Raw genomic sequence first — 25,750 nt, 5'->3', positions numbered from 1 at the left:
CTCACATGCGTCAACAGGAAATCTCCAAATTATCCCATCTCATTTTATTTTTCGTTTTCGTTTTCGTTTTTCAATTAACCTCGTTGTCGTTTCACTCCATTATATTCTCAGTTCTGTCCTGCGTCCGGGTGAGATGGAAGTGCTGGCGCTGGCGCAGGTCGATCTAATTTCTTTTTTTGATCCATTCTCGCTTGTAAGTGAGGGAGAGATCAGAGAAGATGGATTGCTTGGAAAGTGGATGCTGGTATCTGGAGTTGTGAGGCTGAGGGTGGAGGGACCAGAATCGGGTTGGCGTGGGACTCGGCCGATTAGATCGAACTGGAGTTCACGTTGGGGTTTGAGATTTGGTGTGGGGAAAGCACGAAAGTGCATGTGCTCCCAGGCTCGTACCCAGCCGTTCTGTTTATGCTTGTTTATCTTGTCAGAACGGCTGGTGGAAAACATTTTCCCACGACAGCCGTATACTGTTATTTGTGCATATTGAATCGAACAAACAAGAATATTATTGCGCAACTGATCTCACTGTCCGATATGATGAGTCCCCACTTCCTTTACCCCTTCAAGTGCCGAAGAGAGCGTGTGTAGAGGCTGTGCTTAACTCCTTCGAAGCAAATGGTCTGATATTGTATGAATTTCTCGACGCTTGCCTTAGCGATGATCTGCGTCACAACCCCACAAATCTCCATAAAATCAAGGGGTCTCTCCCTACGCTTGTTGGTCTCATTATTGAAAGGGAAAGTGTCTCTAAATGCTCTACTCGCTGGATCCTACCCTGTTTCTCGCTTCAGTGCTCCTTTACACTCGCCAACAACTCACGAATGAGCTCGATTGCCTAACAGACATAGCCTCTGGCTTCCATTTCTCAGCTTCATCAATGACACACAAGGAAGTTAAATTTCCGTCTATTCAGCGGACAGCGAAGAAATTCTCCCATAAAGCTCCTACTTTGTGGCATTTTATTGGCTGTCTCCTTTCGGCGACATTTACCCCTGGGGAAATTGTTGAACTGGATAAATGGGAGGACATTGACGATTTGGAAAACGAAAATAATGACGATGATGATTGCTGGTTAGATTCTAGTGGCCTCCCACCTTCGTCTCAAAGGAGCCGTTCCCGTAGTGAGAAGCGGCAGGTTGCACTCCTACTCATTGTAAGGATTACAGTCTTATCCTTCCGCCATTATACAGCAATGGCACCAAGTTTTGCCAGAGCTGTCAAGAGCAAATCCCTCCGATGGATCTGGGCAACGACTGCTCTCAATTGGAAACCACAAAGAGTCTTCCCAAAGACGTCAGCGACATTTCTCCTTATTGTATCTTCCGTTGGCTCAACATATGGGTGCGATGGAGTCGGTGGCCATGCCGTTCTCGAGTTTACATCGAAGTAGGTGTAAATAGTGATATACATTGAACCAACGTCGGTATAGTCACATGTAGCGCTTACATCATCCCGGATGCAATGTTTTCCACCAGTCGTTCCCCTGGAACGACTGGGTCCGAGTCTGATGTGCTCCGCCGAGGTACGTTCACAACTGATCGGATTGTAATGAGCTGCCTACATAGTCTCCCCATCAGACACCTCTCACTCGGCTTCCCTTCGCTCCCAATATAACGTCCCCATGCACTACTTCTATTAAATCAGCCTCGCGAATGCACGTACATTTTAACCCTCACTCTTCATTCTCATCATTTCCCGCCTTCTCCTTTTATCCCCGACCCGCGGCGGCTGCTTTCCTCCGGCGCCGGGAAACGATAGTTGAACTCATACTTTCGATATTCTTGGTGCTTTCGGACGTTCCTTTCCATTATATTCCATCCCATTTGTCTTTCTTGCTTGAACTTCTGTTTCCTTTCGTCTTTCTGGGAGCCTGAGGCCGTTTATGCATGCACGCAGCATGCAAAGTGGTGATTAGTTCAGAAGCTACTTTGCGAACTGAGTGTGAATACAGTTCCAGTACGGTGTGCTGTATAGGGGGACGCGAATCATGCGAATTCATTGTTCATACATGACGTCTAAATAAGGTTGGTCCTCACGATCAATGGACCGGCTCCGCGACTGTGCACCACCCGGATCATACTCAAGAAATTAATGTCGATTACTACTATGTCGATCTTCGTGAATCGATCAGCATGAATTAACACTCTAGAGTGAATGAGGAAGCGCGCTAATGTAGCACTTATGTCAGCGGTGGTAGAATGCGATAATATTAATGTTTGCCCCGTCACTTATGTAATATTACTCGGCACGAAACCGCCGTGATAATCGCTACTCGATGGCATCAGTCGCTTGGCGTTTGATCAAGGACAACCTTGGCGGATATCCTGCCGTGCTCTTGTTTGTAAAAGTGCAATCCTAGCTCACACAACGCTTTGCATACCCTTTCTCCTCGTTCTCCAACTCGCTCTGTTTCTGGAGGCTATTGTTTCGGATGTTATTGCGCCAACATGCTTTCCAGGATCGCTATATACTTTGGCTGATGGCCCTTGCACTCCCAAACTCGTACGGCAACACGAATGATCTAACACTAGCTCTCGTGGCCATTCGATGGCTTGGATTATTCGAAAACCTCTGGTACTGTCCTGTCTGCCTACTGTACGCGTGATACTCGAGGAGGTCCTAGGGAATGGTGGAGTATTTGACAGCTAGCGTCGTTGCCGAGTCTGGAGGGCCACCTGCTATTCCTATCCCAACGTGTGGACACAGTATTACCACACGGTCCAAAGCGGACGCCATTCCTCAGCATTGAGAAACATCATTGTTGCATCAATGGACGGCGACATGGTCAATCGTTCCTATTGGGAGCGTGTTCTCCTTTATGATGGGAAACCTCCTCGTTTCGGTATCATTCCAATTCGTTAGCCTCCTTCTCACATTCATCCTTAACACCATGTGCGCAGCCAAGGTCTGGCAGTCGGGCCATTTCACCTTTTATGGTTTGTGTGCGAGAAGTTCCGACGCTGTCGTCCCCGTGGTTCTGACCACTGCTTCTTAGGGTGTATAGGTAGCGAAATGACACCTGCCTCTGTCCAAAGCATCCTTCATCGCGTGTTCACTGTTGCCAGCACTGTCCCTCCATTCAGGATATGGACGTTCCGAAGAGCTACAATAAGATTAGAACAAGTAACGTAGCGATTCGTATCAAGCCACTATACTTGTCTGAGACCCATTTCTTATGCACCAACGAGCGGAAAGCCTGCACCCGGTCATCCTGCGTGCTCGTTCATATCTAGTTCTTATTCCAAGTCACATTCATCCTGCTTCCAGTTCTGGGCGGCATCTCGTGCAGTTTACTTACAGTAATGTCATCATTCGTACCACCTAACTAGTCCGGGTCATGCTACCGCTAGAATTCGCCGCTGATCCTGGATCGGAGGTCCGTATGGTGTCCACCAGAAAGTGATTGGGCATATCATATCCTTCCTCAACCTTCCATAATCAGACGGAGGGCTCGTGACTCTAGCTTCTGAACGTTTAGGGGTTCACACGTGCGTTGCGCGCCCAAAGCTCTCTCCATCTCAGTGTTGGCATTGACACGATCAGACCACCAATCAGACCATTTTTGGTCTGATTGTGCTTCCGACAAGGGTCCATTGTCTCAAGGTCCGAAATACGGAAGCAGCCGATTTCCAACCAGACGAGGGATAACCCGAGCCTCATGTGATCACCTTGCGGCTATTTCCGCGAAACTCGTTGCCGACACTGCCGACATTGAACTAGCGAGGCCCCGGCTTTAGCCGACAGACAACTGATGGGACAATTCGGACCATGGGAAAGACGTTGTCTACTGAATCAGACCTTCGGACTTCGGACCATGTGACCATTTGGGACCATGTCTGCCCAACACTGCTCCATCTACTTAGCTGTCGACCATGTCACTGCAGCAAAAGGCTGAAGCTCTCAGGCAAACGATCGATAGTCTCCTTGTGGCGGGAATTGACATAGCGGTTCCAATTCTCAGGGTCGTCAATGCTACCGCTGACTGGTGTCCCCCTCTCAAAATGGCCACTGGCGGTGCACTCTCCATCCTCGACGAGATTAACGTTGGTAATGATCCAAGCTTGATTATGAAAGAAAGCTCACGCTACTTTGCGCCACGTAGAAGTTCAAGGAGAACAAGGAGCAATGGACTAATTTTGGTGAATACATAGCTAGCACTACGGCCAAGGTAGTCTCAGCCATAAAGTCTTATGATGTGTCAGCGAAAGAGGCAACATCATGGGTGGAGGGCATCACAGAGCTTGGGAGGTACTTTGTGTTGGTTTTTGGTGGTTTCCGATATCATTCTTACGTCCAGTACCAGTGCACTACAGGAGATCCAGTCCGAAATCGAACGAAGACTTAGAAAATTGGAGGAACGCTCAGCTGTAAGAAATGCATGGACTTACTCGAAAGACCCAGGAAGAATTGAGGGCCTAAAGAGAGATTTTGACAAAGCGTTGGCATCGTTTCAGGTAGCTTTCCCCACAGCATTTGTTCCATAATCATTCTGATTTTCGGTCGATGCAGCTTAGGACGAATTTAACAATTGGTGTCAAATTATCGACCATAGAGGACAGCTTAGACCGCCTGGAGAATGACCCGATCCTTTGTGAGAGAACTAGCATAGGATTAGCGCTCAGTTCACGAAAGTAGAACTAGAATGATATTAGTGTACCTAGCGTAGGATTAGCGCTAAGTAGAATACACAACAGTCTTTAGTAAGAGTAGTCGCGCAAGAAAGGTAGACCTCACCTCAGTTCACAAAAGTAGAACTGAGGGAAACAAAAGAGGTCGCGTCCAGTGGCTTTTAAGCCTAAAGCGACGTCGATCTACAAGAAAGACAAGAAAGGAATAAAGGAAAATCTCTGGCGGCTGCAGGTCCGTGCGCCCAAAATATGGGATGTTGATATTCCTTCCTAACTTCTAACACCCCCACTCGACGTACCATCCGATCTCCGGAAAAACGTATCCTTCCCTTGTAATCCCAAAGCCTCAGCGAACTTGTCGAATTTATCACTTCCCAATGCTTTCGTAAAGATGTCGGCGAGTTGATTGTTTGTAGACACATATTCAAGTTCGATTAACTTGTTGTCGACACATTCTCAGATGAAATGATGTCGAATCCCGATGTGTTTTGTTCGCGTGTGAAAAGCAGGGTTGTTTGCGAGTGCAATAGCACCTTGATTGTCGATGAGCAAAGTAATCGGGGTAGGAATGGACACACCAAGGTCACTGAGGAAGCGTCGAATCCAGATGGCTTCCTTCGCAGCGTGTGTTGAAGCCATGTATTCGCCCTCTGTACTAGATAGGGCTACTGACGCTTGTTTCTTCGAACTCCAACTAACGGCAGCTCCAGCCATCTTAAAAACGAATCCAGATATCGAGCGACAATCACGAGGATCTCCTGCCCAATCTGAATCTGAGTATGCCATCGTGTCGTCGTCCTTTGAGTATCCGTTGTAAGTTAAACCGCAATCGCGAGTAAGCGATAAGTAACGTAAAAGTCGATTGATCGACGTTAGGTGTTCTTGTCCTGGGTTAGCCGAGTATTGGCTGAGAAGAGTGATCGCATAGCTGATGTCGGGTCTACTTCCCAACATGGCGTACATAACGGATCCAAGGCGAGATTGATATTGTCGTGTATCGGTTTGGGGAATTTCATAGCGAGGTAATTTGAGACCGAGTGCGACAGGTGTGTAAGTATGACGTGAGTTAAGAAAGCTGAAACGTTGCAGTACGTCTTCGACATAGCGTTTCTGGGAGATATGGATTAGGCGCCGAGCTCGATCTCGAGTGATTTCAAGCCCGAGAAACCAGTGAATTTCGTCGAGATCCTTCATCTTGAAGGTAGACATGAGAAGTTTCTTCTTTCTTCGAAGGAGAGAGAGGTCGTCAGACAGGATCATAAGGTCATCGACGTACAGCGCGATGATGCAGATATGTTGCCGTTTTGAGCAAATGAATACCGCATGATCTGAATCGCATCGGACAAATCCGATCTTCATCAACTCTTCCTTCGCCTTCATGTACCATGCTCGCGAAGCCTGCTTCAACCCATAAAGACTCTTTTGTAACTTCCAGACAATACCTGGTCTCCCGAAGTCTGCACTTCCTGGTGGAGGTTGCATATAGATCTCGTGCTCCAGTTCTCCATTCAAAAAAGCCGTGGTGACGTCCATCTGATGAACTTCAAGGTCGCGATGCTGTAGGCGGGATAATCGCCCACGTGCAGAGCCGGCTCGGATACCCGCTTCTACGATTAGAAAACCCCTTCCATTCATGCGACAACTCGATACGGATTCGGTATCTAAAAATAGTCCTAATTCTTACGATTCCGACGGTATCAAGAACGTCCTAATCGGTGGAGATTTGACGGAGTTCTATGTTGGGCAAGTTAGGCACGGGCATGTGCGGGCGTGGGAATCTCAAGCGGCAACCCAGAATTCCAGCCTCACTCGTTCCCACGGCGTCTAATAAATTGGTAAAAATGCTCATTGGCTGCGTAATAGTTCTATTCAGCTACATTTCCAATTTCGGATCTTAATTCCGTAAATCCGCTGAGAAATCGCTTATTTCCTTATATTTTCATATTTTGCCATCATTTCAGATATTGATTGATATTCTTTTATTGTTACTGTTACCCTTTTTTATTATTTCGCCTAATAAGGTATGCAGGTGCCATATGGTACCAATATTTCTCATCAATTATTCTAAAAATAATTGTTCCTTATATCCTGTACATACCGGATTTTGGAATAGAAGTTCTCCCCTCCCCCAAAATTCTCTAGGACGTGCTAGAGTTGGAGTGAGTGTGTGGAATCCAACAGTAGGAATAAGGGCAACTGTCTAGCCCACAACGAGTGGGTAGTAGATTAGTTGAGCCCGGACCTTGCGGAATCCTGGAGAACCCACCACGGAGTTTTAGGATCGAGCATAGCGAAGTCAAGAGAGAAAGTAGAGGTTTTGGAGAGTTAGGCCCCACGAGCTTAGTCGGCATAGAGAGCCGCGAGCCCTCTTGCAATGCGCAGCCAGGGCAAGGAGAATTCATATTGATGACCATTTCACGACAGGTGCGAATGTTTCGTTATAATCGATCTCATAGACTTGACTAAAACCTTTGGCAACGATTCGAGCCTTGTAGCGTTTGATCTCGCCATTGGATCCTCGTTTCAGTGCGAATATCCATCGGCATCCAACGATATTCGAAGCGTCAACATCTTTTCGATTAACTGGCACATACGTTTTGGTTTCCCTTAGTGCCTTGAGTTCATTCAAGCACGCTTCCAACCAGGAGTCTGAGTCGGGTCGGTTCATCGCCTCATTGTAGGTGCGCGGTTCATTCCCTGTGGCAGTCATCGCCCATGCTGCCCCCACTGACTCTGGTATCTTCTTTTTGTTGTAGGAACTGACGTTATATCGGTCGTCATCATCTGGAATGGGAGCGTGTCGTAGTCAAGTCGATCGTCGAGGGAGTTCGGTGAGTTCCTCGGGTGTCTCGTCATTACCTGATTCCTCTCTCACGTCTTCCCTTCCCTCGTCCTCGTCCTTCTCTTCTTCTTCCGTTGTCGCCACAACATGCCCCCTCGACTCCACAATCGGCACTTCAATCGTTACTCGCTCCGAGTCGGCGACCCCTTCAAAGAAATGCACATCCCTAGACTCGAGGACTTTGCGTGATGTGGGATCATATATCAAGAAGGCCTTTTTGCCTTGGGCAATGCCAATATGAATCCCGGTGAGTGAGCGATCATCAAGTTTACCTCGTTGATCTTTTGGGATGTGGAGTGTGGCTTTACAGCCAAAAGTTCGGATAGTGGAGACAGTAGGTTTGTTCCCTGTATAGCGTTCGTGAGGAGAGATGCCATTGGGAAGTGATGAATGGGGAGAGACATTTTTGATGAGAGCGGCATGTCGAAGGGCATAGGGCCAGGAGGTACGTCCGATCTGAGACTCAACTCCTTTCATCATCGCGATAGCCATGCTGACCAACGTTCTATTAACTCGTTCTGCTACCCCATTCTCTTGCGGAGTCTGAGGGTTAGTCTTTTCATGGAGAATTCCCATACCCTTCAAGAATGTGATGAAGTCATTCGAGAAATACTCGCCTCCTCCATCTGTCCGCAGGGTCTTCAACTTCTGCCCGGTTTGCCTTTCCGCTTCAGCAAGGTATTCCTTGAACCGTTCCAGAGCGTCACTCTTGTTCTTCATGGGATAGACGGTAAGGTAGCGACTATAGTCGTCTACGAAGGTAATAAAGTACTTATATCCTTCTCTCGTCTTAGTTCGGACTTCACAGACGTCGGAGAAGACGCGTCCAAGAACTTGGTCGGCTCTGGTATGTGTTTTGGATGGGATCGGGTTGCGATGGTGGGAAGACGCTTCGCAACCTTGGCAGAAAGTTGGTTCTTCGGGTGATCTTTTCCCTAGTACGTCCATCCCTTTTACCATTCCACTGCACATCATATTAAGGATAGATTCCTTTGATATGTGGCCTAAGCGCGTATGCCAGATGTCAAGTGACACGCTGGCTGTTACAGATCGTGCCAGATTGGCGTTTTCTGGTGTGTTGATAGTGGATATGAAGGCCTTTTCTGTACCAACAACTGTTACAGGTAGTCGGAATAGGCCGTTGTCAAGGGTGGCTATGGCGATTAGCTCATTAGACGAGTTGAGGATGTGGCAAGTCTTGTCAAGGAATCGTACTTGGGCACCGGAGGAAGAGAGTTGCGGGACAGAAAGGAGATTGTGGGCGATTTTTGGACAATGAAGGACGTTACGGATGGTGGTGAGTCGAGAAGAGTCTCCGATTCTGATCTCGACTTCGATCTGACCAATTCCAGGTGCAAGAATCGATTTTTTGTTTCCAAGGATTATCTCTCGAGGAGGATGAAGGGGGCGATAAGCGGTAAACCATTCTCAATTCCTGCATAAGTGCACCGTAGCGCCGGAATCAACTACCCACTCTGTGTGGCGTTCTTGACCGGAATATGTTTTTTCCGCAGAAGCTAACAGCATTTCAACTTTTGTGTCGGACGTGGCGACTTTAGCAGACTCTCTAGAGGGTCCTGCAGGTGGCGTTCGCTTAGCCTTCGCTCTTCTTGGTCCCTTTCCTTCTGATCCTCTGCCCTCTGCCCAGCATCGCTCAAACGTATGACCAAGTTTTCCACACTTGGGATTAGTACACTGAACGTTAGACTTGGGAGTGTTGGGTTTTTGACCGCTTGGTTTCGGTGAGTTATTCCGATCAGGTTTTGGCGTTTTAGCCACCATAGCGGCAATACCGGAAGAATGTTCTTTATGTTTTTCTTCACGGTAGATTTGGCGAAGAAGTGTGGCAGTATTCAGTTGGGAGGAGTCATCGACAGTTGCAACAGTCAGGGTCTTAAAGACCTCATATGAAGTGGGAAGGGCCTCGGAGATAGCGATTGCAAAGCCAGAATCAGAGACGGGTTGACCAAGTACAGCCAGTTGGCTACGTATTTGTTGCATGGCGTTGATCTGGGGTTGGAGTGGTTTAGAGTCGTCAAGTTGGAAGCGATGTAGCTTGGAGGTAAGGATGCCAGCGTCATGAGAACCGAGACCATTGTACTTATCAGACAAAGCTTGCCAGACTCCTCGAGCAGAAGTTTGCTCTTCAACGGACATCATAGGTTCGTCATCGATATAGAGTTTTAGTTGAGTCATGGCTAACTTATCCTTTTTTGTCCATTCAAGAAGCAATGGGTCATTGGCGTCGAGCCCCTTTGGCATAACAGCACCGTTAGAAGAGGGGTCGACAACTTCCCAAACATTTCCAGCCTCGAGGATGAGTTTCATCCTAGATGCCCAAACTCGGTAATTCTTTCCTTCGTTATCAAGGGGTTTTATGGAATAACGAGAACCATCAGTAGATATGGCAGTGGAAGACATGGAGAGGGGTGAGGTGGATGGGTACGGAGTTCACTGGGCTCATAACCTGTGAGAGAACTAGCGTAGGATTAGCGCTCAGTTCACGAAAGTAGAACTAGAATGATATTAGTGTACCTAGCGTAGGATTAGCGCTAAGTAGAATACACAACAGTCTTTAGTAAGAGTAGTCGCGCAAGAAAGGTAGACCTCACCTCAGTTCACGAAAGTAGAACTGAGGGAAACAAAAGAGGTCGCGTCCAGTGGCTTTTAAGCCTAAAGCGACGTCGATCTACAAGAAAGACAAGAAAGGAATAAAGGAAAATCTCTGGCGGCTGCAGGTCCGTGCGCCCAAAATATGGGACGTTGATATTCCTTCCTAACTTCTAACATCCTTAGCAGTCTCCGATACCCTCAAATCGCCCACCATGATTCAACAGAGGCATGCTTAGAAGGTACCAGGGTCGATCTCACGGAGCGTATCATGAACTGGTGTCGTAACACTGGGGATAACGAGAACCAGCTGATGCTACTGACCTCTGTGGCCGGCGCTGGCAAGACTTTGATTGTGCACACAATTGCAGATAGATGTAACAGGGAGGCTATCCTATTGCTATGCTTTTTCTTCAGAGTTGGTGAACAGTCACGGCCGGACTGTTTGTTCAGCGGCATTGCTCAGGCTCTAGCAAATAGTGATGCAGATTATCGCACCTTCATTATCTCTGCCCTTCGAAAAGACCCCACCCTCTCAACAGCTCCATTCACGATGCAGTTCAAGGAATTAGTGGCTTCACCTCTGCTCCATAAACCTCCACCTTCCGACCGTCCTATGGTGATCATCATTGATGCTTTGGATGAATGTGACAAAGAAGTGTTTGAATCTCTTGCCGAAATTCTTGGGGACGAAGTGCCCAGGCTACCATCTTCCGTTAAATTCTTCATCACATCGAGACAATATGATCTCGTGAATCGCTACCTCTCCCCCGATTACCCTATTGATCGTCTCACTATTGATCTCTTGGATGGGGCAAATGTGCAGGACTGTGCTAAATTCATATGCTTCCAGCTGAAAAAGCTAAAGAAGTTGCATCGGAATTTACAGCGCAATCTTCAGGATGAGGATAAAATGGTACAAGAAATCTCGGGACGAGCAAATGGTTTGTTTATCTGGATCAGCACCATCTTTCGCTACATGAAGATGGCCAACAAAGATCCCATGAGGACACTCGAAAGTCTGCTTGACACTGGTGCCAAACGACCAGAGGTCCTTGCCGAGAAGATGATGGAAGATTTGTATACAAGCGTTTTGAAGAAGTGTGCTTGGGATGATGAAGATTTTGCGCACGATTACCCAATTGTGATGGGAGCAATCTTCGTTGCTCGGCAGCCCCTGTCCGTCACAGCCTGGGACGCAATTTTGTTCCCTTTCCTCAATTCTTCTGTTCAATATGCGTTAGCTGAACTCGCACCTCTGCTCTCAGGAGTTGAGGATTCCCACATTCCGGTTCGCATCTTACACCAGTCTTTCCGTGATTTTATCCTCGATCGGATCCATCCCCAAATGATCAGCTCTCGTTGCACTCCCGTGGCTGTGGGGGTGGAGAATGCGAGGGTCGCCTTTCGATGTACCGAGATTTTGAATGAGGGTCTCTGCTCTGTAAGGGGCCTAGGACAGATTGAAAATTTGGACGAAAAAGACGAAATGCCCTGCATTCCTTCAAAGGAGTTATCTGAGCACTTTCGTTATGCATGTCACCACTTCGTCCATCACCTCAGTGGAGTCGAGGAACCATCAGAGGAGCTTGCTGTGTCAGTTGGTATGTTTCTGAGTCGGGGAGCAACTCGGTGGGTGGAAGTCTGTGTGAGAATGGAAAGCTATGTTAGTATCTTGTTGCTTCCTGAGTGGGCTAAGGTATGGGTCATCAATCTTGTTAAAGAAACTACCTCATGGTCTTCTAGTTGACTGTTGACCACAGTGCTGTTAGCACACTGGCTAAAGTGCTTAGCCGGCTTCCATGGAACCTGGAGTTTTTTTCAAGATTCCAGGAGGCATATGAGGCAGCAAATGATTCTGTGGTACTCTGCCGTTACCTTTTTTCTGTGGATTCAGGTTCCTATACCCTGGATTTGGCCGTGTCACTTAACAGTCTATATTATGCCCTTTACGAACTTGGACAGCACTTGGAGGCACTCTCGATCATCGAAGAATGCGTCAAACTCCGGCACCAGTTGGTTGCTGTTAAACCAGGATTATACACCCCGGGTTTGACTGGGTCACTCAACAATCTACGTAATGCTCTTTCCATACTCGGACGGCACTCGGAGGCACTCCCATTCATCGAAGAAAGCGTCCAACTCTACCGTCAACTAGTTGCCATTAACCCAGGATCATACACCCCGTATCTGGCCATGTCACTCAACAATCTACGTAATGCTCTTTCGGATCTCGGACGGCACTCAGAGGCACTCCCCTTCATCGAAGAAAGTGTCAAACTTTACCGCCAGCTAGTTGCTGTTCAGCCAGGACCGAACACCCCGGATTTGGCGATGTCACTCAACAATCTATATAATGCTCTTTCCAATCTCGGACGGCACTCGGAGGCACTCGGATTCATCGAAGAAAGTGTCAAACTCTACCGATAGGTGGTTACTGTTCACCCAGAATCATACACCCCGGATTTGGCCATATCACTCAACAATCAATATTTGGCTTTTTCCAATCTCGGACGGTACTCCGAGGCACTCCCATTCATTGAAGAAAGCGTGAAACTCTACCGCCAGCTAGTTGCTGTTCACTCAGGATCATACACCCCGGATTTGGCCATGTCACTCAACAATCAATATTGGGCTCTTTCCAATCTGGGACGGCACTCGGAGGCGCTCCCATCTATCGAAGAATGTGTCAAAATCCGGCGCCAACTAGTTGCTGTTAACCCAGGAGCATACACCCCTAAATTGACCAAATCAGTTGAGACTCTACGTGACGCTCTCTCCAATCTAGGACGCCATTCCGAGGCACAAAGGATCCACATTTGAGCATGCTGGACTCGTCATCGTATCGGCCACTTTACTACCTGCACATACCAGGCAAGCTTTAATTGGATATTTGGCTCGAGAACACCAACCTCAATTTTTTGATTGAAAACTATTGGTAAAACATTTACAGAGTTCACTAGCTGCGCTACACCCATAACAAATCGCAGCCGTATCTTTCGATTCTAATATCGTATTCATTCCTTTCTCGTATCGCTCATCGCTGATGTACTGATCTCTGTTTCTGCATACTAACCAACGACGTTGAGGTTTCGATCGATCGATGATGCATGTTGGCACAATAGGGGGACAAAACCGACGACAGGTCGACACTGTCCGATGTATCGCGTGAAAATCGAGTGGAAGCATAACAGTGTGCAGTGACCGCTTAGGGATGTCCAACTCCAATACGTAAGAGACACGTCAAGCTTTGACTTAACACTTTGACAAGCAATACACGGGTCGAATCGTCGCCACATGGAGCAAGTGTGGGACATCAATAGAGTTGTGGTGATGACTAGTAGAGGCTGGGATCCTGCTCAAGTGACGACAACCGTGGCGCACTTCACGAGTGTCGGACTCGATTCGGCAAACTCGGCGCATTCCCCACATCAACCGTTTCTATTCGAATAGCCCATATACCACCACCACCAACTTCATCGACCAACCTGCAGAGGATCGTGCTCAGAATTGGTTGGAGTCCCCTTGTACTGTTCGATTCCGTCGTAAATTCAAGGTGCCATTTTTTTTCGACCTATATCATACTCTTTGAACAAGGATGTCTATGGAGAAGATCGTGGACGAGGCTGTAGCGGAGGGACAGGGCGGTGGGAATGCTAGTGGTGCGGGAAGGCGGAGTGGGAGTGCAGGTGTAGGACCAATGAGGATGTGAGCGAGCGGCGGAATGTGAGGGGTTTGAGCAGCTAGAGGAGTATACGGGCAGGGACGGGAGGGATATGGCAGGCCAAGTTTAATGTGTAGAGGTTTTCGCAGGCGAGATTGAATGCTTCCCAGTAAGTTTTCGTTCCATATTTTTTTTTTGGTTCGGGCTAATGATGGTGATTTTGGTTGATCTTCTAGCTTGACTCAAGTGACTGATACGACACATATACTTATGTGCGTAACTCGATTTCGCAGCGGTGAAAGAGGCGATATGGCATAGTATTAATGTGCTTAGAGATGCCGGAATCATCATATGCCGACGTACTGGACTCGATTTGGCTCGGTTCTTCCTTCCAGACCCGGCACTAGTGACAATAACATCACAACCCACTTCACACCCACTTTCAATCCAAGGTCTAAGATGGCCTGGCTCATGGACTGAAGCTCGTCCACTTTTCCCCATGAAAGGTGGGACGCTCGTTGCAAGCCATATTCGCATGGAACCCCCCACCCTTGTCCGCGCCTAGGCAGGATACCAGCCTCTATAGATAGAGAGTACGCACCTGTCCAGGCACGGCAACAAACTTGGAAAGGGGTTTGTTTTTCTTGCCTGACAGCCGAGAACCGCCAGTTGAATGTCGAGATGTTCGGACTTGATTTGGACATTAGCCTGCTGTTGGGGGCTACATACTACAGTGACGTCAAACCCGTCTTTATGCCCGTAATTGCTTCATCAGCTCCTATAGTCTGACTCACGCACCCAAATTGCCCTCCCCATCATTGCTCTGCTCTATTCACCGTTCGCTGTCACGCACCCTTAATTTTCGCTCATGGCCGGGTCGCACACACACACATACGTGCCAACATTCAAATTATCCGATCTCACTCAGTTTTTGGGTTCGTTTTTCAAGCCCTCGTCGTCATTTCATTTCATTCTATCTTCCCTTGGTTTCTGTCAATCCTGCATGCGTTCGGGTGAGATGGTGGTGCCAGCGCTGGTCGTGTGGATGATGCGATGTCCATTCTCGCTGGAGAAAATAATTAGGGTTAGCCAATAAGAAGATGTATCGCTTAGGAAGTGGATCACGCTGGTATATGGAATTATGTGAGGTCATCCCCGATCCGTGGCTGCTCTCCTCCGATGGATAACGATAGTTGAATTCACACTTTTGATATTCTTAGCATTCTCGGACGTTCAGAAGCTAAGGTGAGCCACCCTTGCGAATTGAGTGTGTGAATACGATCCCAGTCCGGTCACACACTGTGTGCTATATAGGGGAGTGCGAACCATGCGTGGTGTTGTAAAATGACGTGAAATGATGGGAAAGTGTATGCTGCGGCAACAATCGACAACCAAGTAAACATCACAGTCGGCACCGAAACAGCTCTACGACTAAAATGAGACACCGTGAGGACGTTTTGCCGACCGATAGTGCTTGTACTGTATGTCGTTCATCAAACGGCGACATCCAGACATGATGTAGTCTCTGAGCCAGCTATAGTGCGGAGACGTGGAAGTAGAACTTATAGAAGTACGGTACTCTCGGCTAAGGACAAGAGATAGAGGAATAGATCACCTCGCCTATGGAGAAATTGGGGGGGAGGCCTGTTGGAGTTACAACGACGCGTGACTCACTAACCAAACTCACATGATCTTACTTTTCGTTTCCGTTGTATTGATACCGTGACTGCTTTGTATATAGGTAATTGTTTGGGTCTATTTTCTTTTTCCCTTCAGTTCTTCATTTATGGAGACTGAGGTCAGTATCATTAGTTTTAGTTACTAGTTACATTACTTACTTGTACTATAGCTTCCGCGTTAGCCCTCCTATTAAGGCCAATGTGTTACAGTTAAGCCGTAACCCCGGACAGACTTAACGGAGGTTTCATGTGTCCCACATATCTTACTGCGTTTTTGAGGGAATCTGTCAATTTCCAAGTGAATGGGGTATCAATATGTTTGTCAGAAATCAGCTCGAAAATGATCAAATTTCGGGGATTTTTTATTTTCAATACAGTTAGGATTGTATTGTAATATAGTACATTAGCGCTGCACTGCCATTCTGCGTTCCCCATTGGTGTTCATTGATGAAGACTGCAGCACTGATGAACCACATAGACATACTGCTTGGCTCTGGACCTCCACACATCAACTCATTACCAAACATACTACTCCAGAGGTGAAGCGCCACATTACCCTAATGTCCCAAACCCTCTCTACCAAATGGCTGCCCAACTCAGCAAGCATGCGGTTTACTGTCTCATACTCAAGGAATCCCCTTTGAGAAAGCTCTAAATCTCCTACAAGGTCACCTTGAGCTTGAGCCAGATCTGTGCCACCTCCATGAACTACAAAGAGACATACCACCGCAGCTTTGTCTTCCAGAGTACAGCCTGAAGCAGTGAGATTTCACGTTGAAGGAGGAGAACAGAAATCCTATAAAAGGCTGTTCTTTCTTCTGATACTTATATGTTAGTATTGGTACTTTAACTCAACCACTGTAGCGTTTTGGTTGCTTTGTGTATTGATATTTGTATGTGTTACTGATTATTTGTGTGTGTATGAAATTCTCAGGGTTCAATTCACTTGTCTACCTGATTGTTCCACATGAAAATTGCGCTATAGACCTACTATTTTCAGTCGTTTCACCTCTGTCTTGTCACTTTTAACTCGGAGCGACTCCAACCGACTTGACTCAACATCACTGTTTCTTAACTTCTTCTTAACTTTTTACTGAGGGTTGATCACTTTTACTCAGATGTGATCTGAACTGCACACTTATACTAATAAAACTTAATTTTTATTAGGACGCCTTATGACCTATGAGCCAGAGCACGTAGGGGAGAGGAGTAAAGAAGGAAGAGGGGTCAGACCAGAAATGCGGTCTTTTATACCTTTCCTAAGGGCTCTGTTTTCACATGTCACTTTACTATTTACATTGCTGAGTAATCTTATATTGAGCTTAGCAATCCTCTTATGTAAGCGATCAGCATCCCATTCTGCTTCTAGAACTTTCTGGAAGTTTTGGTGTGGGAATTAGCCAATTGCATTGCCTAACACCCATCATGACCTTGTTTACCCTTGTTTACTCACTTTATTCTAGGTCACATGTCATGGGGTTATTTGTTAGCTTAAGAGTGTAGCTTTCCGTCGGTATAAACAACAGTAAACTACGAGGATTATTTATGAAGATATGAATTTTTCAAAATTTAATTTTGAGGTTCTCCAGATTGCTTTGGCATTAGCTCATCCATTTTCCTACGATTAATTCTGAATAAATTATGCCTTGTTCCTGGACTCAAACTCTTTAGTTTCGCATTTCTAGCTCATCCGTTTTAACCACAAACTCAGGATGTTTGAGCCAGTCTTCTCTGAAAGTGTGTTTTAATCTTGTTAAATTCGTTTCTCCCTCAATTCTTCAGATTTTAACATGAAATCTTTTCGTACACAGACCTATACTTCAACTCTTTAAGACCGACAAAGATTCATATTTTTTCCTATTTTCCTCATATAAATATTTCCAATTCTTTCATCTTTTCCTCGTACCTGACCATTTTTCATTATATGAATGCCTTGATTTCCTTCCGATTTCTCTTTGTCATTCGTTTCGTACGTTCGTAAAACTATTTTCCCACGTTACCACGAATTTCTAATATTTTATTTGATACAGGAAACCTTGTTTTTGTTTTCATGTGAGTTTATTTGCTGTTTTTCTTCATTTTCTGAACCATCTTTTAATCCCTAGACTTGAAAGTTCGCGTAGATACTCAATCCATCGACTCTGTTCTTCATTATTTTTCCGATATTTTATTTCAATTCATTTTGTTGAGTTATGATTTTATTCCTATTTTTATTTCTGGTCCGTGGAGGTTGTATGATTTTTATCCATTTTTTTGTGATGGTTTCTGGTTGTTTTAGTGTTGTAACTTTTATATTCCTACAACGTATAAAAAGGTGGATATTTTTCAACATTCTGAAGAGTTTGTTCCTTACAAGCAAAAGCCGGCTTTTGAACCCAATGAAGAACTACGTGCCGCATTTAGGCAGTATATGGGTCAGCATTATCAAGCAGATCAGCTTGTTTTTGTTGTTGATGTTGGAAGAACGACCTTGAAACCCATATTTACATATATTTGTATTATATACCTTCCTAATAAAGAGTCCACCATATCCTCGTCCAGCTGCCCTCAATTTGGTTTTCTCTATAGGTTATGAGCCCAGGTGGCTCACCTGGACAAGCTTAGGTATCAAGGAAGTCCGCCCGACTCTCGCAGCAGTTGGTCAAAGTGCAGTTGACCACCTTCATAAGTCCTCAGCAGAGGCAGGGGCAATCCCCCATATCTTAAGTCCCATGTGGCATTTGTTAAGTCCTGTACACCAGGCATCCTTTTAAGTCCTTTAAGGCATTGTTTTTGGGCACTGAAGTCCAGCCTGGCACCCACCATTAAGGCCGGTGTGTGGCATTCTGTCAGAGACCGGATTCGAGACGAGGGAGTGTCTCCGTAGCGGAGGGCTTCGGCCTCAGCGACTTCTGCCAAGAGCGCTGTGCCTAGTGACACGTCCATGCCCTAACTTACTGACTGGCAATCAGAACCTAGGGGGGGTAACTCTAGTTGATTTTATTACTGGAGTGTAACCTATCTACAAGCGGGATATATATATGGTTACAGCGAAGACAGGTCCGCAATTGGCGGAGCCGAACGGAGCGGAGCTAACGGGGATAAACATTAGCCGACTGAATATTACCGACAAGTCGGGTCGTGGTGTAGGAGAAATAACGGCCACACTATGGAAACCCATTATGGAAATATGCCAGATAAATCACACAACCTCATATGACAAGTAGATATGAGAAAATAGAAGGACTTGAATTTTAACGAATTTTACGAATTTTTACGAATTATTATGACTACACACGATAAATCGAAAGAAAGAAAAATAGCAAAAATACTTCAAGCTTACCATCAACGAGACGGAATTCTCGGGGGAATTTATAGCAAATATTAAACCAAGAATTAGGACAATCGACCAAGATTTGACTATAAAAACAATCAGAGAACCTCCACGGAAACTACTTTCCCACATCCACACATGTAGCCAAGGATTCCTCAGGAACTAATGCAAAATTCAAAGTCGTGTTTATAATAGGAAATATAGATGTCCACCAAACGAACCCAATGAGAGTAATTACAGGGGAAACTACTCATAAACAACGGAGATATGACTAAAACTCCTGCAAAAACGAGGACAATGCCTAAAAGGGAAGCGCGAAGATTAACCAGTAACGACCGAGACAAGCCTGATAGCCCATTAGGAAGGAAGGGATCTAATCTTACTCCTCCCAAAATTTTCATAATAAAAGGATCATGCGTTAATGAGATATCCAATAACGGGATTAGTAACATCAAAAGTCCGAGCTTAGGGAAAAGACGATGTTTGCGTAGGATCCATAATTAAAACATACAACGAAATTTACAAGGAAATTATTTAAAATGGGGAACTATAGTTATGCAAATTTCCAGCCCAAACAGTCCAGCCGTTGTGAAGTTATACCCATGACGGGAATATAGAAATCCGCATCATGTGTAATGACATGTGAGGGTGGCGATGCGCAGGGAACCGGCCGTCGGAACCGAGATCCGCACTTCGGCAGATCGCGAAGACCAATTTCCGTCCAAATAAGGAAGAGCCCGGTCAAAACAAAGCACGGAAAGTGCAAAACAACCTTAAATCATGAGGGAAAAATCTGAAATAAATCACAGAAGCCCATATGAAAGAAATAAACACCCACGCATATCATAAATCCCAAACAATTAAACGGAAACAGTGCCTGCATACGAACGACTATGGGAATGACGCACGTGACTACCGAATGTGCGCGTGAACTTTTGCTAACTCAACAAATACCAGGAAATAGGACACAACCTTAGTACCATTGGAAAGGTGGGAATAAATGAAAATTTATGATACCAAGAACGTGAGAAAACATCCAGAAATGAATGAGATATAGGGACATGAAGTTAGAAACCTGAAAACGCACGGGAAAACAGCTTCAAGAGGTCCAGAGTCCTAAATAAAATACATAAAAATATGAAATCTTCAAGGACAACCTACTATAACAACGAACAATACATTTGGAGGATTAGGATGTGATGATACAAAGGGGAATCAGGGAATATGAACGAAATTCATGAAAACCACTAAACTACGACGGTGTCAGGGCACACCCACCTGACCCGGTTCCACCCGGGCCCACCTGGGCCCACCTCACCCGCTCACCTGCTCACTCGCTCCCCGCTACCCATCCTTCCTCCCTCTTCCCCTTCCTCCCTTTCCTCCCCCTTCCCTCTTTCCTCTTTCTCCTTTATTTCACTCTCCCTTTCTGTTTATTCTTTCTATTTACACGGACCACCTTCCCTTGTATCATTGTACTGTTGACCCGTCCGGCTCGGACGCCCCGGACGACTTCCCGCTACGCCCAGCATGCACACCTGCAGCGGACGCCCTCGGGATCCCCTGCGGGGATACCCGGATGGCTGCGGCCCTCTCCGTAGATGACGTGGCACCCGTCATGTGACCCAAGCCGCATGTACATAAATGTACCTGAAGTGGGAACTGAAGAAGTAACCTTCTTCTCACGTTTTCCACTTCAGGTAAGTAGTGTAGTTCTTCCTTTTAATAACAATTCACGTTTTCCACTTCAGTCTAAGTGGCCAGGGACTATAGTCCCAGATCGGGCCCATCAGTACGCGTGCCCGCTTCGTCCCCCCAGAGGGTCCCTCCGCCGGGCGCTACAGCCGGGCCCCCTCCACCCTGGACGCATCCCTGACAGACGGACCATGGCGGGAATTTTAGGGAACGATATTCTAATGAAGTGGAGAGCTATAACATATTCGTTTGAGTAATTCTTGACTACTAGCAACTTTTTCTTTCAGTTTTAAACCTGAATAATTCATTCATTTACCATTTCAGTCTCATTTTAACTAAATGTCACTAAATAAAAATGGAATAAATCAGCTGAAGGTCTCAGCACAGCCGTACGCATAGTAATGCGAAGTTTGAATTCAGAATCATCGAGTCATAGCAAATTTAATGGTATATATAGGGAATTTGAAATAGGTAACTGCGGCAAATGCAGCGCAGCCAAGTTCCAATTAACCATTAAAATAGCTTAGGCGAGGGAGGACAATAAGAATTCTAGGTGCAGTCTGACTGCAGTAGAACCGCAGTTCAGCGCAGCAAAAGTGCAGTAGAACTATAGCATGAAAATTTCATTTTTATTCAGCTTGAGAAAAATACACTGTAAATAAATCCTGTAAATAGAAGGTAGAGCGTGAAAAAAGAAGGCGACCCAAGGAGTATAAAAGGGAGACCCTTTCTGCGACTTTTCGCCCCCCTTAGAGAAGTAAGAAAATAGAGTATTATTTTTCTCAAGCATTTCTGGTTGTCACTCCAGTGCGAAAAAGTGATATACAGTTAAGATTGCCACTGTAGTAAAAGGCAGCAATTAAGGAGAGAAATATTAAGTAGATATTTCAACAGGAGAGCTGGTTAACACTCCAGATTTCAAAGTGTAAACACAAAACAGTTATTTTGCTACTGTTAAAACAAGCAATAAAATAAGACAAAAATAAAACAAACTCAAGGGACACTCCAGACACCATCCAAATTCATTAACTGAATAGAATCTTTGAAACTTCACCAAGTAGAAGATTAAATTCAAGTTTAAATCCAAATTAAACAACGCTACACAGAATTACACCTAGACAAATTAATAAATTTCAATAAAGAAACAGCTCCGCAGGGCTCGGTTTATCTGTAAGTCAATTCCCAGGAACTTTAAAACTAACCCATAAAAATAGAATTAGCCAAAACACTCGGATTGGTACTATATTTACAATAAATAACACTAGTACACTTCCCCATCCTAACTAAAGAACCAGGGAACAGCTTGGTGGTGGTCTCGTTTGAACCTCCCAACTGACCTTCCTTCGTTTTCTCCTTCAGCGGGGTTAGCGGTGTAGGCGGGATAATCGCCCACACGCAGCGCCGGCTCGGATACCCGTTTCCACGATTAGAAAATCCCTTCCATTCATGCGACAACTCGATATGGATTCGGTATCTAAAAATAGTCCTAATTCTTGCGATTCTGACGATATCAAGAACGTCCCAATCGGTGGAGAATTGACGGAGTTCAATGTTGGGCAAGTTAGGCACCACGGGCATGTGTGGGCGTGGGAATCTCAAGCGGCAACCCAGAATTCCAGCCTCACTCGTTCCCACGGCGTCTAATAAATTGGTAAAAATGCTCATTGGCTGCGTGAGAGTTATCTCCGGCTACATTTCCAATTTAGGCTCTTAATTCCGCAAATCCATTGAGATATCGCTTATTTTCTTTTATTTTCATATTTTGCCATCATTTCAGTTATTGATTGATATTCTTTTATTGTTACTGTTACCCTTTTTATTATTTCGCCTAATAAGGTACCCAGGTGCCATATGGCACCAATATTTCTCATCTATTATTTCTAAAAATAATTATTAGATATAATCCTGTACATACCGGATTTGTGAAAAGAAGTTCTCCCCTCCCCCATTTTCTCTAAGGTGCTAGGACACGCTAGAGAGGGTGTGAGTGTGTGGAATTCCAACAGTAGGAATAAGGGCAGTGATCTAGCCCACAACGAGTGAGTAGTGGACACTGAGCCTGGACCTTGCGGAAATCCCGGAGAACCCACACGGAGTTAAGGATCGAGAATGTAGCGAGTTTAGTGGAGAAAGTAGAGTTTAGGGAGAGTTGTCCCCCACGAGCTGTGTCGGCATAGAGAGCCACGAGCCCTCTTTCAGCGGAAAGGCAGGCGATAACCCAGAAACGGAAAGGAGGGATAAGCCTGAAGGTGGGCTCTGCAGGGCAGGCGATTGTATTGCCCAGCAGAGGCGGGGGTGTGCTAGCGGACGTCGGAGCTGTCCGGAAGTCTTCGGGGCTCCGTACTTAGGGAGGCGTAGGTAATAACTTGAAATGAGGGGGTGGTGACCATCGAGGGGTACCAAGAGGATTGCAGAATACGGGAGCTCCGAGGTTAGTGAAGGAGGAGCGGAGTTAGACTGGAGGGAACGGAGGGACCGGAAGTCGATGGCCAGGGATGGATATGACACATTCTTCAAGTTTGTGTTGGGCACGCAAGTCCAGTCCGGCGCCCATTTTTAAGGTCGGACTTGGCACCCCTTCATCACCCCCTTGCTCTAAGTCCTTAGACAGGCATGCAATATTCCTTATTTCCCCTTCCACTCCTTGCCACGAAATTTGCTTCTCACAGCCACTGGAAATTTCCCTTCAGAGGGTGAAATTTTCTTCAAACTGCTTGCTTCCCACTCTTAATTTTTCACTTCCCACATGCCCGCTTCTACCCCCTTTGACAAACTCAATGACAACAATTATGCAGCCTGGGCAATGTATATGAAGGCCTATCTGGTAAAGAAGGACCTTTGGAGCATTGTATCTGGTGATTCACCCCGACCAGTTGGAAGCATGCACCACAAAACCATCATTGCTTGGCAAAAGAAACATGACCTCACAGCCACAGAAATCTTACTAAATGTGTCGGTCAAGTACATCACACATTGTGATAGTTCTGACGTTTGTGGCACCTGGAAGAAACTCCAAACATTATTCCATGCTGAAGGCCACAGTTCCGTTGCTGGACTTCGCCATCAATTCAATTCAATGGGCTATGACCCTAAGCTCTCAATGCGGGATTGGATCACGAAGGTTGAAGACATGGCTCATTGTCTTGCCGATAGCAATTCCCCCATGATCCCCATTGACATTGTAAACACCCTCATCCTGTCAGGGGACGACTCCCAGGTCCCCATGACCCTCCCCTATGGTCCACAGCCTCTGGTCTGGCCAGCCCTATCCAGGGCACAATCCTACTGTGGGTAAGAAGATGTATAAGATAAAGAAGTAGTAGGTACACTTGCCTACTGTGGGTAAGAAGATGAGAAGGAAGCTAACTTCTCATCTTCCCACAGTGGCCACCATATCAGGAAAACTTCCGGGGATACCCGGAAGTCACATGAAGGAGTAGGAACCGGGTCCAGAGCATGTGGCGCGTGGAGCATGCGCGCATGCGGGAAGCGCGGTGGGTGGAAGCGGGTCCGGACGCGGGTCCGGGTCCGGGCTAGTCAGGGTGTGTGCCCTGACACATCCGTGATCTCCCTGAATCCTACACTCCCCTTATTGTCCTTGTCGACACCCTCCTCGATAGCCCAGTGTCATATCCATGCAATCCCGACCTCTGCTCTGGGCTCCCGGAACTCCGAACTCCGACTTCCAGAGCCCTACTTCCCTTCCATCACCTTCTCCTTGCCAACTCCCAAGAGGTTATCCCACCTCCGGCTCGGACACCACCTTTGGTCCAACTTCAGAACATTCCGGGTCCAATCCCAACCTCAACACCTTCCAGACGAGTACGCAAAACCTATGCTCCCAACTCCGGACCTCCGCTCCGGAATCCCATTCGCATCTCCATCTCCGGAACCTCCGGTCTTAGCTCCAACCTCGGACTTTGACCCCACCTCCGCTTATACCCATTGTATTGGTTAGCTCATTCCATTTAATTACGTTTGCCAATATTCCGGAGTTTAACTTCTGAGTTCGGACTTTCTGGACTTACCTCGGACCTTGCAACTATTGCATTGTCCTATTCAATTCCGCTATACTCCCTCATTCCTATTTGGGCTGCTGCTTCCTTTCTATTCAGTCAGCTAGCCATTCCCCACTCCCAACCTCCTTCCTTCCTCCTTGGGTCTTGGCCCTTCATTCCTCCTTTGAGAAACACCATTGAGTCAAACCCTTGACCCTCGGTGTTGTTCCTCTTTCCATCTCCCTTTGTCTCCTTTTGTCCTACCCTTGCTCCTTTTGATTCCGGACCCCTCCTTATATACAATGTACTTAGTAACTTATAACCTCAGTCCGAAATCAACATGAATTCCCCCCCAAGAGACTTTCCCTCTGCTAGATCCGAAATTAGGGACCCCTAGGACAACCAGCAATGGCACAGCACTCTGCCTGAGTTGCTGAGGCCGAGGTCCTTCCACGCTAAGTCTCCGACTCCACTCCAGAGTTGTCCGAATCTGCCTGGTTCTAACACCCAGATTATTCAGCAAATCTGGCAACTATTCAAGAAGTCATCAGACGATTGTTAAATGAAGAAGCCCGTCAGTGCGAAGCCGCTTCTATAGATGGGCCAGCTGTGGTGAACATTACCTGGACTCATAAAACACCGGGTACCTGTTACAACTGTGGTGCTTCGGACCACATGCAGAGTAACTGTGACATCAGCACTCGAGAAGCATGTTGCTGTCGAAAAAATAATACAACCAAGTCTGGATCAGTGGAGAAGGGACATGCGAAGCTAGCAGATGTGGATGGATCTTATCCTGAATCACATGCTCTTTATTAATTGCATTCTTTATGCTTCTTTCTCCTTAGTTTCTTCGTTCGAGAGGGTGTGTTGGAAGAATGACCTCGAAACCCATATTTACATAAATTTGTATTATATACCTTCCTAATAAAGAGTCCACCATATCCTCATCCAGCTGCCCTCAATTTGGTTTTCTCTATAGTTGAAACTGGTTGCGACTGCAACACTTCTTTGCACTTGCATGGCTGGGGCACCACCTGGTACTCGAGCATGTCATTGGGACTTCTTTGTCTGAGGCACTAAGTATGTAACATGCTCCAGATCTGTTTTTCAATCCTAATGTCCCTTTCTAAGGTACTCTATATCCCCGCTCTCAGTGTTGAAAGAATATTCAGGAGCGAGCATACACAACAGCCATGTCCAATGACTTCATCTGTTCTATCTGAGCCCCCAGCTGACTTAGCCATTTGGCTTAGATGATTGTTAGAATAATGATTTTCTGTCCTAAAAGTGCTCAAGCATGGCAGCTTAGAATGGCAGTGCA

At 46.2% G+C, this 25,750-nt stretch overlaps 4 protein-coding genes across 4 annotated transcripts; 3 read left to right on the top strand and 1 right to left on the bottom strand.

The window, feature by feature from the left end:
* Window positions 1–616: 616 nt before the first annotated feature.
* Window positions 617–1,623, top strand: EI90DRAFT_56842 (uncharacterized protein). The gene is made up of 2 exons (XM_039067808.1): window positions 617–1,519; window positions 1,575–1,623. The coding sequence occupies exon 1, from the start codon at window positions 749–751 to the stop codon at window positions 1,385–1,387; it is 639 nt and encodes a 212-aa protein (XP_038924095.1). The 5' UTR covers window positions 617–748; the 3' UTR covers window positions 1,388–1,519; window positions 1,575–1,623.
* Window positions 1,624–3,869: 2,246 nt separating this feature from the next.
* Window positions 3,870–4,632, top strand: EI90DRAFT_3114964 (uncharacterized protein; the record flags this gene model as incomplete). The annotated part of the gene is made up of 4 exons (XM_039062730.1): window positions 3,870–4,040; window positions 4,100–4,245; window positions 4,301–4,451; window positions 4,507–4,632. The coding sequence occupies 4 exons, from the start codon at window positions 3,870–3,872 to the stop codon at window positions 4,630–4,632; spliced, it is 594 nt and encodes a 197-aa protein (XP_038924094.1).
* Window positions 4,633–10,348: 5,716 nt separating this feature from the next.
* On the top strand, window positions 10,349–12,900 carry EI90DRAFT_3149597 (uncharacterized protein; the record flags this gene model as incomplete). Its single annotated transcript, XM_039065600.1, has 3 exons — window positions 10,349–11,776; window positions 11,824–12,487; window positions 12,527–12,900. The coding sequence occupies 3 exons, from the start codon at window positions 10,349–10,351 to the stop codon at window positions 12,898–12,900; spliced, it is 2,466 nt and encodes an 821-aa protein (XP_038924093.1).
* A 666-nt stretch (window positions 12,901–13,566) lies between these two features.
* EI90DRAFT_56675 (uncharacterized protein) lies at window positions 13,567–14,579 on the bottom strand. Its single transcript, XM_039067806.1, has 2 exons — window positions 14,105–14,579; window positions 13,567–14,021 (listed from the first exon to the last, which is right to left on the bottom strand). Exons 1-2 carry the CDS (start codon window positions 14,443–14,445, stop codon window positions 13,868–13,870), a joined length of 495 nt encoding a protein of 164 aa, XP_038924092.1. The 5' UTR covers window positions 14,446–14,579; the 3' UTR covers window positions 13,567–13,867.
* Window positions 14,580–25,750: the final 11,171 nt, after the last annotated feature.

Source organism: Cantharellus anzutake (genome assembly GCF_015039405.1).
Source record: "Cantharellus anzutake strain C23 chromosome Unknown EI90scaffold_1, whole genome shotgun sequence".
NCBI classification, from domain to species: Eukaryota; Fungi; Basidiomycota; class Agaricomycetes; order Cantharellales; family Hydnaceae; genus Cantharellus; species Cantharellus anzutake.
The sequence above is the reverse complement of the archived record's forward strand: the minus strand, read 5'-3'. Positions and strand labels throughout refer to the sequence as shown.

What these genes read in the sequence shown, in the direction of transcription:
- EI90DRAFT_56675 (XM_039067806.1), bottom strand. Translation starts at nt 14,445, where the DNA reads ATGTCCAAATCAAGTCCGAACATCTCGACATTCAACTGGCGGTTCTCG. An exon ending in ACCGAGCCAAATCGAGTCCA is followed by an intron (nt 14,022 to 14,104) that starts GTACGTCGGCAT and finishes TGCGAAATCGAG; the next exon opens with TTACGCACATAAGTATATGT.
- EI90DRAFT_56842 (XM_039067808.1), top strand. Translation starts at nt 749, where the DNA reads ATGCTCTACTCGCTGGATCCTACCCTGTTTCTCGCTTCAGTGCTCCTT.